This window comes from Oncorhynchus gorbuscha, linkage group LG07, assembly GCF_021184085.1.
Source record: "Oncorhynchus gorbuscha isolate QuinsamMale2020 ecotype Even-year linkage group LG07, OgorEven_v1.0, whole genome shotgun sequence".
Classification (NCBI taxonomy): Eukaryota; Metazoa; Chordata; class Actinopteri; order Salmoniformes; family Salmonidae; genus Oncorhynchus; species Oncorhynchus gorbuscha.
The window spans coordinates 81712244-81726428 of NC_060179.1; the positions used below are offsets into that span (position 1 = coordinate 81712244).

General features: G+C 40.4%; 1 protein-coding gene across 17 annotated transcripts in view; it reads right to left on the minus strand.

Moving 5' to 3' along the window:
• Nucleotides 1–3634: 3634 nt before the first annotated feature.
• Nucleotides 3635–14185, minus strand: part of LOC124040425 (calcium-activated potassium channel subunit alpha-1-like) — a 251371-nt gene continuing 240820 nt past the window's right edge. For 5 of the 17 annotated variants that reach the window (XM_046357617.1, XM_046357609.1, XM_046357614.1 and 2 more), the window contains 3 exons: nucleotides 13194–13321; nucleotides 12519–12740; nucleotides 7611–7777 (listed from right to left, as the gene is read on the minus strand). In XM_046357617.1, the coding sequence (XP_046213573.1) occupies nucleotides 7756–7777; nucleotides 12519–12740; nucleotides 13194–13321 (372 nt within the window). In that variant the 3' untranslated portion in view covers nucleotides 7611–7755. Of the gene's footprint in view, nucleotides 7778–9762; nucleotides 9783–12053; nucleotides 12099–12258; nucleotides 12261–12518; nucleotides 12741–13193; nucleotides 13322–14185 lie in introns of all 17 variants that reach the window. The other 12 variants (XM_046357601.1, XM_046357604.1, XM_046357600.1 and 9 more) reach the window with 8 other exon arrangements.

Sequence of the window (14185 nt, forward strand, 5' to 3'; positions counted from 1 at the left end):
AGATAAAGATAAGATAAAGATAAGATAGACCTTTGTAATATTGAAGAACAATACATTCAGACATTCAGAAGAGATAATGTGGTCTAACATGGCGGTTCCATAAAGGTCATATCTGTGGGCTTACGTTGCGTTAGTAAAAAAAACAATGTTTTAAAGAATAAAAGAACCAAGAAATACCAGTCGAGTTGAAAATAACGTCAGAGAGACAAGCTCCTCCATCTCTGTTCTGTTGTTTCATTCTGTTAAAAGGTAAAGATTTATCTGCTGTTGTTAATTTACTTCAGCTTCAAATAAAACAGCCCAAGGTCACTTCTTCTCCTCTCTTCTTCTGCCGGCTGCCGGGCCCCACAGGATAACATTGTCATGTCTCTCTAATAGGCAGTACAGGGAATCATTAGTTCCTGCTCAGCTTTCTGCCTGATAGGCTTTTCAGACAAATCATCAGTCTAACTGCATCCCAAATTGCACCCTATTGCTTACCGAAGTGCACTACTTTTGCCCAGAGCGCAGGCTAATGTAGGAAATAGGCTGCCGACACAGACAAAGCCACAGCCGTGGGCTTCCCTCCACCAGCCAGCCAGGCAGGCAGTATTGACACTGTCAGGGCAACGGCTTAATCAGGCAGGACACTCTGAACATTGATTTGAGGAGCCTGGCGTAATGCTCTCCTTGTTTTATCCACAATGGTATTGATGCGCTAAGAGCCACCACTAGCTAGCTAGCTCACCTGCCACATTGTCATGGAAACTGTGTGTGTGTGTGTGTGTGTGTGTGTGTGTGTGTGTGTGTGTGTGTGTGTGTGTGTGTGTGTGTGTGTGTGTGTGTGTGTGTGTGTGTGTGTGTGTGTGTGTGTGTGTGTGTGTGTGTGTGTGTGTGTGTGTGTGTGTGTGTGTGTGTGTGTGTGTGTGTGTGCGTGTGTGCTTGCGCACTCAACAGCCCCTCCGGTCCCCTCTCCTCTCGAGCCTCGGAGGTGTCAGACGGTAAATATTATTGGCATGCTGACAGTCCCCCGCCAAGCAGGGGTGTGTAAATACGCCAATAAACAACATGATGGGCCCACTTCATCCCAAGGTGAGAACGCGGAGACTGTTTCATCAACCCTTATCCGCAGGCTGCACTGAGACAGCCAGGCCTCCCCTGTCCGATGATTTGTCTGGCAATCGTAAAGTGCCTTGTGTCAACAGGGAGTTGGGGCTTCGTCCCAAATGGCAGCCTGTTTACTTTACGGGCTTTGTAGAACACTAAATAGGGAATAGGGTGCCTTTTGGGACGTAGACAGCGGAGAGTTTATATAGGACAGTGTTTGGTCTCTGCTGTGGTAGAGGTCAACAACGATCACATCCAAATGTACAGGACAGTATATAGCCTAAATCAGAAGACTGTACTGTATTCTTAAAATGTGTAAATGGAGTTGATCCTTCATGTGTAAATGGGGTTGATGCTTCATGTGTAAATGGGGTTGATCCTTCATGTGTAAATGGGGTTGATGCTTCATGTGTAAATGGAGTTGATCCTTCATGTGTAAATGGAGTTGATTGATGCTTCATGTGTAAATGGAGTTGATGCTTCATGTGTAAATGGGGTTGATGCTTCATGTGTAAATGGAGTTGATGCTTCATGTGTAAATGGGGTTGATGCTTCATGTGTAAATGGAGTTGATGCTTCATGTGTAAATGGAGTTGATGCTTCATGTGTAAATGGAGTTGATGCTTCATGTGTAAATGGGGTTGATGCTTCATGTGTAAATGGGGTTGATGCTTCATGTGTAAATGGGGTTGATGCTTCATGTGTAAATGGGGTTGATGCTTCATGTGTAAATGGGGTTGATGCTTCATGTGTAAATGGGATTGATCCTTCATGTGTAAATGGGGTTGATGCTTCATGTGTAAATGGGGTTGATGCTTCATGTGTAAATGGGGTTGATGCTTCATGTGTAAATGGGGTTGATGCTTCATGTGTAAATGGAGTTGATCCTTCATGTGTAAATGGGGTTGATGCTTCATGTGTAAATGGGGTTGATGCTTCATGTGTAAATGGAGTTGATGCTTCATGTGTAAATGGGGTTGATGCTTCATGTGTAAATGGAGTTGATGCTTCATGTGTAAATGGGGTTGATGCTTCATGTGTAAATGGGGTTGATGCTTCATGTGTAAATGGGGTTGATGCTTCATGTGTAAATGGAGTTGATGCTTCATGTGTAAATGGGGTTGATGCTTCATGTGTAAATGGAGTTGATGCTTCATGTGTAAATTGAATATTATGAATATTATTATGTATAATTATTTCAACAACAGAAAATCTGATCACAAATGACAATATGTCATAGAACACAATACAGCAGTTGTTTTAATTTGTGAAAAATACAAAACTAAATCATGTGCAAGATATTTACAATAATTTTGTAAAATAAAATATACTGTATTTAGTATTCAGTATTGTACGTATGACATAGTCAGACATATTAAACTTAGCACTTGTCAGTGTCTACAAATCAACGTGCTAAAATATACAAACAAAACAAAACTCCCTCTTCACCCACAGTCTACTATATACACACAATAGGAAAAATCCAACAAAGATTTTTGATTGACTTCTTGAAAGGTCCAAGAAATGACAAAGAAGAGTAGTATGTTTTATTTCAAAGTTAACACTAAATGGTTCATTTGTTAGTTTAAGACTTTTATTCCTTATCATTACTTGCTACATGCTAATCATCTTAATCTCCAGGGAATCTGTATATTCCCAATAATGTTTTACAATTAAATGTCTTAAAAAAAAGATGTACATGTTTTGATGCGAATGTGATGAGAGAAATATGTTATTTATTAAATTTGAACACTAAACTGGCAAGATGTATCTATATGTATCAATATGTATCAAGATGTATCAAGATGTATCAAGATGTATCTATATGTATCAATATGTATCAAGATGTATCTATATGTATCAATATGTATCAAGATGTATCAAGATGTATCTATATGTATCAAGATGTATCTATATGTATCAAGATGTATCTATATGTATCAAGATGTATCTATATGTATCAAGATGTATCAAGATGTATCTATATGTATCAAGATGTATCAATATGTATCAAGATGTATCTATATGTATCAATATGTATCTATATGTATCAATATGTATCAAGATGTATCTATATGTATCAATATGTATCAATATGTATCAAGATGTATCAAGATGTATCTATATGTATCAAGATGTATCTATATGTATCAAGATGTATCTATATGTATCAAGATGTATCTATATGTATCAAGATGTATCTAGATGTATCAAGATGTATCAAGATGTATCTATATGTATCAAGATGTATCAATATGTATCAAGATGTATCTATATGTATCTATATGTATCAATATGTATCTATATGTATCTATATGTATCAATATGTATCAATATGTATCAAGATGTATCTATATGTATCAAGATGTATCTATATGTATCTAGATGTATCAAGATGTATCTATATGTATCTAGATGTATCAAGATGTATCTATATGTATCAATATGTATCAAGATGTATCTATATGTATCAAGATGTATCTATATGTATCAAGATATATCAAGATATATCTATATGTATCAAGATATATATATACTGAAAATCAGATGTTTCATAAGTTTCACATTTATGCATAAACAGTTATAAATAATCTCCTCTGGTAATATCAATTTACATGCCCTGTTTTATATATAATTCCTATCTAGTTAAGCCACTTTTCGCTACAGTGGATCTTAATCCTGAGTCCTCCTTCGATGTAAACACTGCCTTGCACATTGCTGGCACAGAGACATGGAAAGCTGTTCTCCATTCCAGCAAAATCCCACTTTCTTTCTTTCTTCCTTCAGTCTTTCTGCAGATTAGCAACTTTTATTGGCTCCTTTGGGGGCATGTAGTTACATTGGAGTCTCTGTATGCTTTGATATGCTAGTGTTGTTCTGGCCCTCACAGATCTCTCTTCACCACTGTCCACTTGGATGGTTACGGGAGAAACAATGTTGAAGATATTTATAAATGGTTAGGGGAGAAACAGGGATCATGTTGAAAATATTTATAAATGGTTAGGGGAGAAACAAGGGATCATGTGGAAGATATTTATAAATGGTTAGGGGAGAAACAGGGATCATGTTGAAAATATTTATAAATGGTTAGGGGAGAAACAGGGATCATGTTGAAGATATTTATAAATGGTTAGGGGAGAAACAAGGGATCATGTTGAAGATATTTATAAATGGTTAGGGGAGAAACAGGGATCATGTTGAAAATATTTATAAATGGTTAGGGGAGAAACAGGGATCATGTTGAAGATATTTATAAATGGTTAGGGGAGAAACAAGGGATCATGTGGAAGATATTTATAAATGGTTAGGGGAGAAACAGGGATCATGTTGAAGATATTTATAAATGGTTAGGGGAGAAACAGGGATCATGTGGAAGATATTTATAAATGGTTAGGGGAGAAACAGGGATCATGTTGAAGATATGTATAAATGGTTAGGGGAGAAACAAGGGATCATGTGGAAGATATTTATAAATGGTTAGGGGAGAAACAGGGATCATGTTGAAGATATTTATAAATGGTTAGGGGAGAAACAGGGATCATGTTGAAGATATTTATAAATGGTTAGGGGAGAAACAGGGATCATGTGGAAGATATTTATAAATGGTTAGGGGAGAAACAGGGATCATGTTGAAGATATTTATAAATGGTTAGGGGAGAAACAGGGATCATGTTGAAGATATTTATAAATGGTTAGGGGAGAAACAGGGATCATGTTGAAGATATTTCTAAATAATTAGGGGAGAAACAGGGATCATGTTGAAGATATTTGTAATTTGTTGTTCACATGAAATCATTATTGTCTGACTCTTTCTTGTTGTTTATTAACAGAGATTAACAAACATGATTATGGTTTATAGACATATCAAATTAATGAACAGGTTCATTCATAGAAGAGTCTTTAGTTTGAGTGTCAGTGATGTTACACCAAAACATGGTTAAACTAGCATTATAAAGCATTGTACTGTAGTTAGACAAACTCTTCATCTATGATTGAGGTGTTTCAGAGTATAACTACACCTGTAACATTCTTCTTCTACTGTCTGAGTACAGCGTTGGGACTAGTCTTCTACTGTCTGAGTACAGCATTGGGACTGGTCTTCTACTGTCTGAGTACAGCGTTGGGACTGGTCTTCTACTGTCTGAGTAGAACGTTGGGACTGGTCTTCTACTGTCTGAGTACAGCGTTGGGACTTGTCTTCTACTGTCTGAGTACAGCATTGGGACTGGTCTTCTACTGTCTGAGTACAACGTTGGGACTGGTCTTCTACTGTCTGAGTACAGCGTTGGGAATGGTCTTCTACTGTCTGAGTAGAACGTTGGGACTGGTCTTCTACTGTCTGAGTACAGCGTTGGGACTGGTCTTCTACTGTCTGAGTACAGCGTTGGGACTGGTCTTCTACTGTCTGAGTACAGCGCTGGGACTGGTCTTCTACTGTCTGAGTACAGAGCTTTGACTGGTCTTCTACTGTCTTAGTACAGCTTTGGGACTGGTCTTCTACTGTCTGAGTACAGCGCTGGGACTGGTCTTCTACTGTCTGAGTACAGAGCTTTGACTGGTCTTCTACTGTCTGAGTACAGCGCTGGGACTGGTCATGGAGAACATCCACGCTTCTCCGGTGCCTCCATGCCAGGCCAGTGGTAGGCAGGCCAGCGCCAGGCAGGCCAGCACCAGGTAGGCCAGTGGTAGGCAGGCCAGTGCCAGGCAGGCAGGCAGGCCAGCATCAGGTAGGCCAGTGGCAGGCAGGCCAGTGCCAGGCAGGCAGGCAGGCCAGCAGCAGGCAGGCCAGTGCCAGGCAGGCCAGTGGCAGGCAGTGCTTATAGCCAAAGGAGGACCTGTCTACAGGTATAGATAGGTGCATTAGCTCTGGTCCAGGGCGTTAGTGAGCATTCCTCTACTGTACTAAGAGAGAGTTGCAATGCGACTGGAGCTACAGGTATTTATGCCCACTTCATGCAATATGTGGCATGCTCCATCTTTCACCTCATCCTTGGTGATATGATGTTATCATCATTTTACAGTATAACCCACCCTCTTGGTTTCAGGTAGGCCTATCAAAGTCAATAAAGTATTGATAGGGTTATATAGGTAGGGTTATACAGTATAACCTAATCCAATAGGTAAACCTATTAAGGTCATTAATATGTATCTTATGTGCTGCTCAGATTGCTAACGTTACTCAACATCCTCCAGTGTCTCCTCGGAAACAGCTCACATTTGGGTTATAGCATTGTCATTATAATGACAGGTCAAACGTGCCAAATGAATAGAAAATGTGTTTTTAAAATGTATTTCCAGTGTCATTCCACCCACATCACACATTGCCTATATATATATATTTATATTTAAATAGCGAACATTTGCAGGTTGTTTGGGATTTGATATGAAAACTAAAAAGGCAACAATCGTACTGTCACTCAAACAAACTGGCCAATCGAAATAAGGCTGGGGCCAGTACAATACCATGTACCATTCTGACATGAACTCTGACTAGCAACCAAATCAAATCAAATTGTATTTGTCACATACACACATGGTTAGCAGATGTTAATGTGAGTGTAGTGAAATGCTTGTGGTGATATAGATGGTGATTTTACTCTCATCCCAATGACGGTCCACAAACGATCCGCTAATAATATAATTGGTGTGGGACTGCGTCGAACAGAAAAGACCGTCATAACATATGCCATTGTTTTGTATTGAATCTTACCAGGTTTGCCAATAAACCCATGGAAGCAGTATGACTATCCAATCCTCAGTCGATACGTGTCAGTCTTGAAATGTCATTGTACAAATGAAAGTCAACAGCGTATATATGGTTTTTATTGGCAAATAATCAGTCCAGTTTGATAACACTCTATTATAATGTTTCATCATATGATATCTGGCATTGCGTTGCTTTGCTACTCTGACTGAAGCGACCCTCATTCTCCAAAATGGTTAAACTGATGGAGTCTGGTCACTAAGGAACTGGCTGTGTAAACTACAGTGTTAGCATTAGTGACTGACTGACTTGTACATCTGATTGTATTTGTATGTCTATTACTTCATTTACAGATTCATATGTATAAAACATGTCCAAAAGCCTGTTGATATGATGTTACTGTAGCTACTGTACATACGCACTTTTCCATTAGGTTTATTATACAGCATTGATGTTTTGATCATTCATTTATTGATGTAGCAACTAAGGATTCTAGCTTTAAATTGTTCTTCAGATTCCAGTTCCACTGGATCAGGGTGGAGTTCCATGCGTTCTCTAGGTGGGTTCTAGCTGTTCTTGTGTTTTAGTTCCATGCGTTCTCTAGTTAGGTTCTAGCTGTTCTTGGGTTCTAGTTCCAGGTGTTCTGTAAGTGGGTTCTAGCTGTTCTTGTGTTCTAGTTTCAGGTGTTCTGTAGGTGGGTTCTAGCTGTTTTGGGGTTCTAGTTCCAGGTGTTCTGTAGGTGGGTTCTAGCTGTTCTTGGGCTCTAGTTCCAGGTGTTCTCCAGGTGGGTTGTACGGTAGGTCTCAACATTGGGTTCTGTAGTTCAGTATTCGTCCTCCACCTCTCTGATGGACGGGATGAGGTTGTTGGTGGATTTGTAAGGGTTCTGGTTAACCTGGAGGTTGACCTGGTGGTTGGCTGTGTGACTAGAGTGTGACTTCCTGGGGTAGGCTGCATTCTCAGGCTCATCTATAAAGCATGTCTTTTCTGAGAAACAATGGGGTGGGGGGGGGGGGGGGAATCAAACAGTTAATGGTTTGTGGATGTTACTGGTTCCACTCCAAATGGCCCCCTGCTCCTTATGCAGTGCACTTCGTTTGACCAGTGCCCTTAGGGGTCTGGTCAAAGGTAGTGCCCTATATAATATGGTGCCATTTGGGACGTAATCACTGTTTTCAAAGTGATTACTAGCTATTTCATTAGCATTCCAGATCAGTACGATTTACTCTGAATAGTAAATTGCCTAATGTTAGTGAGTGAACAATGCAAACTCTATTTAATACAGTAGTTCGCCATGCTGTTGTATCGGTCAGCGGTCATGCAATGCAAATATCTCATCATATTGTGGCGTCAAATCAAATCAAAGTGTATTCGTCACGTGCGCCGATTTTCAACAGGTGTAGTAGACCTTACAGTCACTGTGCCCCAGTCCCCCAACTTTTCTGACCGCTTCCGCATGTAATGGCTGAGGGAAAGATTTTGTGTGTATATATATATATCTCTATGCTCCGTTTAGTTAGTCTGCCTTTTTAATTAGTTTTCACTGTGCTTACTTACAGGCTCTAACCAATAGTGTGGGGGGGGAAAAGGTATTAGGTCATAGAACAAAAAGAGAAAGACTCAGTGTCATACAGCTCTGGGTAATCTGGGGAAGTTGGAAATGGACCCATCTTTTTATTATTTTATTTTTTATTTTACCCCCTTTTGTCTCCCCAATTTCATGGTATCAATTGTTCGTAGCTACTATATTGTCTCATCGCTACAACTCCCGTACGGCTCGGAAGAGACGAAGGTCGAAAGCCATGCGTCCTCCGATACACAACCCAACCAAGCCACACTGCTTCTTAACACAGCGCGCATCCAACCCGGAAGCCAGCCGCACCAATGTGTCGGAGGAAACACCATGGGCCTTGGTTAGCGTGCACTGTGCCCGGCCCGCCACAGGAGTCGCTGGTGCGCGATGAGACAACTACCGGCCAATCCCTCCCTAACCTAAATGACGCTAGGCTAAATGTGCGTCACCCCACGGACCTCCCGGTCGCGGCCGGTTATGACAGAGCCTGGGCGCGAACCCAGAGTCTCTGGTGGCACAGATATTAGAATGATTTCAAACCTTGCACACCCTTAACCACTGCACCACCCGGGAGGCCCATGGACCCATCATTGATCAATACAGTTTTAGTCAAGGTTTGAAATCATTCTAATATCCTTTGTGTTTTATTATACGAGGGGATTCACTCTTTGGCTTGATGTAACCTGCCTTGTGAGGATCCAATTACAAAGACAAGACAATTGTCTTTGACAATTGATTTGATATCCCTCACTGTATATAATAAATGATTAAGTCATTAAATGATTCAATGACTTATTCAAGCACATTGTCCTAACAAGAGCATTTTCACAGAAACATGGTGAAATATGGTGGTTGGTATGGAAAGATATAGAGCGGTTGAAATCATTTGCTCCTAGTTTGTTTGAAGTATCATTTGTCTGAAAACAGATCAGAGTGTCATTAAAGCTTTTGGTTGTATAAAATGATCCATCATCTCGTATTAAAGAGGGACTGATGATGAGCTTATAGCCATCGTATTAAAGAGGGACTGATGATGAGCTTATAGCCATCGTATTAAAGAGGGACTGATGATGAGCTTCTAGCCATCGTATTAAAGAGGACTGATGATGAGGGACTGATGATGAGCTTCTAGCCATCGTATTAAAGAGGGACTGATGATGAGCTTCTAGCCATCGTATTAAAGAGGGACTGATGATGAGCTTCTAGCCATCGTATTAAAGAGGGACTGATGATGAGCTTCTAGCCATCGTATTAAAGAGGGACTGATGATGAGCTTCTAGCCATGCAGGTCTGGGATACTGTTGGGTGACGCAGCTATATCAGAAACACCAGAAGTTTCGTTGCCCCCCCCCCCCCCGCCATTTTCTACTTCGTGCATAGCCATTCATCACATCCATACCTTGGCCCATTCTATTCATCCTTGTTGCATTTTAGAAAAAGAAGCATAAACTATGTAAGACAAACAGCCGCCATGTAGTGTAGTAATATTTGAAATATAAAGAATATATTATCTTACATAATCGTAATAAGACTAAGCAATTAGTCTATTAAAATGTTTATCTGACTCCATAAAGATAATTAGCAATATAAAAGAGACTATGGTTGAGTTACGGTAATAAGTAATGAAGAAATGTCTGGGAATGGAATTCTAAATAACAAATGGGGGGGGAGATCAACACAGAGAATGAATTCCTAAGACAACACAGAAGACATTACTTTGTAAAATGATGAGACAAATGGGGGGGGTTGGTGAGATCAACACAGAGAATGCTGAATTCCTAAGACAACACAGAAGACATTACTTTGTAAAATGATGAGACAAATGGGGGTTGGTGAGATCAACACAGAGAATGCTGAATTCCTAAGACAACACAGAAGACATTACTTTGTAAAATGATGAGACAAATGGGGGTGAGATCAACACAGAGAATGCTGAATTGGTGAGATGCTGAATTCCTAAGACAACACAGAAGACATTACTTTGTAAAATGATGAGACAAATGGGGGGGGGGGGGTTGGTGAGATCAACACAGAGAATGCTGAATTCCTAAGACAACACAGAAGACATTACTTTGTAAAATGATGAGACAAATGGGGGGGGGTTGGTGAGATCAACACAGAGAATGCTGAATTCCTAAGACAACACAGAAGACATTACTTTGTAAAATGATGAGACAAATGGGGGGGTGAGACCAACACAGAGAATGCTGAATTCAAGACACAGAGAATTACTTTGTAAAATGATGAGACAAATGGGGGGGGAGGGTTGGTGAGACAACACAGAGAATGCTGAATTCAAGACAACATTACTTTGTAAAATGATGAGACAAATGGGGGGGGGTTGGTGAGATCAACACAGAGAATGCTGAATTCCTAAGACAACACAGAAGACATTACTTTGTAAAATGATGAGACAAATGGGGGGGGGTTGGTGAGATCAACACAGAGAATGCTGAATTCCTAAGACAACACAGAAGACATTACTTTGTAAAATGATGAGACAAATGGGGGGGGGTTGGTGAGATCAACACAGAGAATGCTTGGTGAGATCAACACAGAGAATGCTGAATTCCTAAGACAACACAGAAGACATTACTTTGTAAAATGATGAGACAAATGGGGGGGGTTGGTGAGATCAACACAGAGAATGCTGAATTCCTAAGACAACACAGAAGACATTACTTTGTAAAATGATGAGACAAATGGGGGGGGGGGGGGGGGGTTGGTGAGATCAACACAGAATTCCTAAGACAACACAAAAGACATTACTTTGCAAATGAATTCCTAAGACAACACAGAAGACATTACTTTGTAAAATGATGAGACAAATGGGGGGGGTTGGTGAGATCAACACAGAGAATGCTGAATTCCTAAGACAACACAGAAGACATTACTTTGTAAAATGATGAGACAAATGGGGGGGGTGGTTGGTGAGATCAACACAGAGAATGCTGAATTCCTAAGACAACACAGAAGACATTACTTTGTAAAATGATGAGACAAATGGGGGGGGTGGTTGGTGAGGACAACACAGAGAATGCTGAATTCCTAAGAAAACACAGAAGACATTCTTGCATACAATTGATAAGAAGACTGACTTGGTGGGGGAATGGGCCGGCCTAGAACCATACATGTTAAAGCCTTATGTCTAAAAACACTGGCTGGCTGGGATAGTAGACTGGACTAGGTACAATTCAGGTCCAAAATCTGCGGCATGCGTTATTTAAAAAACAAATTCTACTAGCCTGGTTTGGAAAGTACTAGCAATCGGGCAAGCAAGCTAGCTTAATAACCCGCATCCCATCAAAAAGTTGCTCATGTTCTGAATACATCAAAGTGTACATGGTAACATGGTTTCAACTAATTTTGCTGCTTAAAATGGTATACATTGATGTTACAACATGTACACTGCATGTGTAATACACGTGCACATCAACTACAGAATGTCCATGCTTGTTTCCAAAGCATTCTGAGAGTTGTCCATGCTATGCACAACACTTATTTTTGATTTCGCTGTAAATCCCAAATATGTATGAAAAGCGTGCAAGTTCCATAACAAAATCTAATCTAATATTAGTATTCTCTTTTAAAAATATATATATTTTTTTTAAAGCGTGATTAAAAGAAATACAGGATAAACCAAAAAAACAAGCTTGGATGTCTATGTGTAGTCTCACCCACAATACTAACCACAGTAGTATTCACTCAGCAACCTCAGTAAATGTTCAAGATATCCTGTAAACCCATACTTCAACTTTAGTATTCTCAAGGAGACCACAACACAAAAGAATAATTATTAATAGTTCCTTGTTTATAGATCACATGAATTTGAATGTGTTATTCTGCATTATTTTCTGCTGTCATCGAGATGAGGTGATCTATCTGCCATTTTGACTTCTCTGTTATAGAGCAATCAGTGAGGAAAAAACACTCGATTATTTTGAAATGATGAGGAATGCAGAACTTCATAACAGACAGTTCACTATTGGACAAATACAAACTGAAACGTTCTCTACGTCCCAAATGGCATCCTTATTTTCTTTGTTGTGCACTACTTTTGACCAGAACACATAGGGCTCTGGTCAAAAGTAGTGTACTAAATAGGAAATATGGTTTGCCATTTGGGACGCAGACATCTTTAGAGGAATCACATACTTTTGTTTATCCCGTGAGTCCCTGCTCTTGGCGCGGTTGGTGCGGTTGGTGGCGGGGATAGAATGGACGGAGGAGCTCTTTTTGCTGGAGGAATGGGAGGAGTGGGAGCTATGGGTGAGGCTGGCCTGGGACTGACCCGCGTTGTGGTCAAACTGCATCAGGCAGAAGATTAGGTCTGATGGCACCAGCTCAAAACCATACGGTGGGTTGGTTATTACATATCTGGAGAGGAGAGGAGAGAGAGAGGAGAGGAGAGGAGAGGAGAGGAGGGAGGAGAGGAGAGAGAGAGGAGAGGAGAGGAGAGAGGAGAGGAGAGAGAGAGAGGAGGGGAGGGAGGAGAGAGAGAGAGAGAGAGAGAGAGAGAGAGAGAGAGAGAGAGAGAGAGAGAGAGAGAGAGAGAGAGAGAGAGAGAGAGAGAGAGAGAGAGAGAGAGAGAGAGAGAGAGAGAGAGAGAGAGAGAGAGAGAGAGAGAGGAGAGAATCTATTCATGCAGTCCTTAATATTAGCAGGCAGGTCAGTTACAAACTAAATTCTTATTTACAATGTTGGCTGGGCAAATGTAGATACAGTAATCAATATGAAGTTATCGATTTATCCAAATGTATCAAAATGAGCCATCTGCAGTTATTCTAGTGGACAATGTGTGAACAGTAACTCACCTCCTAACATACTCACCGTTTAGTGCATTGACTTGTATGACTTTGTGTGTTTAGATGGGCGTCCCTCAATCGGTAAATTCCGAAGCAAAGCATGTTGTATGTTTTTAACGCTTTACAAAACAGGTCACCGTAGCAACCACCATCCTGGAAGACAGAGAAGCAAAAATGAATTATATCATTATTTCTGAGTTCTGTGTCGAGCCTGGCGGGTTGAAATATGATTGTCTGTGTTTGTTTGATGGAGTGCTGTCCTCCGATAATAGCATGGTTTGCTTTCGCCATAAAGCCTTTTTTCGAAATCTGACACAATGGCTGGATTAACAAGCAGTAGAGCTTTAATTTGGTGTATTGCACTTGTGATTGTATGAAAGTTAAATATTTCTAATAATTGAATTTGAATGTGGCGCTCTGCCATGTCACCGGATGTTGTCAAATTCATCCCGTTTACGGGATTTAATCCCTAAAAAGTTTTTAATGTTAAGTTTTAGATTTTTTTAACATCACAGCTTGTCTCTATATGATTCATATAAATTGTGAATAAAAAGGAGTCTTGTGGAATTCCTTTTGTGATTTCTCTGGAAACTAGATTTATGTCCATCCACATTGACACACAGTAGCCTCTGAAAATGAGCCTCACATTTCATTACATACACTGCATCTACTTGATATGTATGGTTCAGCATACCACAGAGGCCAGGATATATCATTCAGCCTCCTCTACAACCACAGAGGCCAGGATATATCAGTCAGCCTCCTCTACAATCACAGAGGCCAGGATATATCAGTCAGCCTCCTCTTCAACCACAGAGGTCAGGATATATCATTCAGCCTCCTCTACAACCACAGAGGCCAGGATATATCAGTCAGCCTCCTCTACAACCACAGAGGCCAGGATATATCAGTCAGCCTCCTCTTCAAGTACAGAGGCCAGGATATATCATCCTGCCTCCTCTACAACCACAGAGGCCAGGATATATCATTCAGCCTCCTCTTCAACCACAGAGGTCA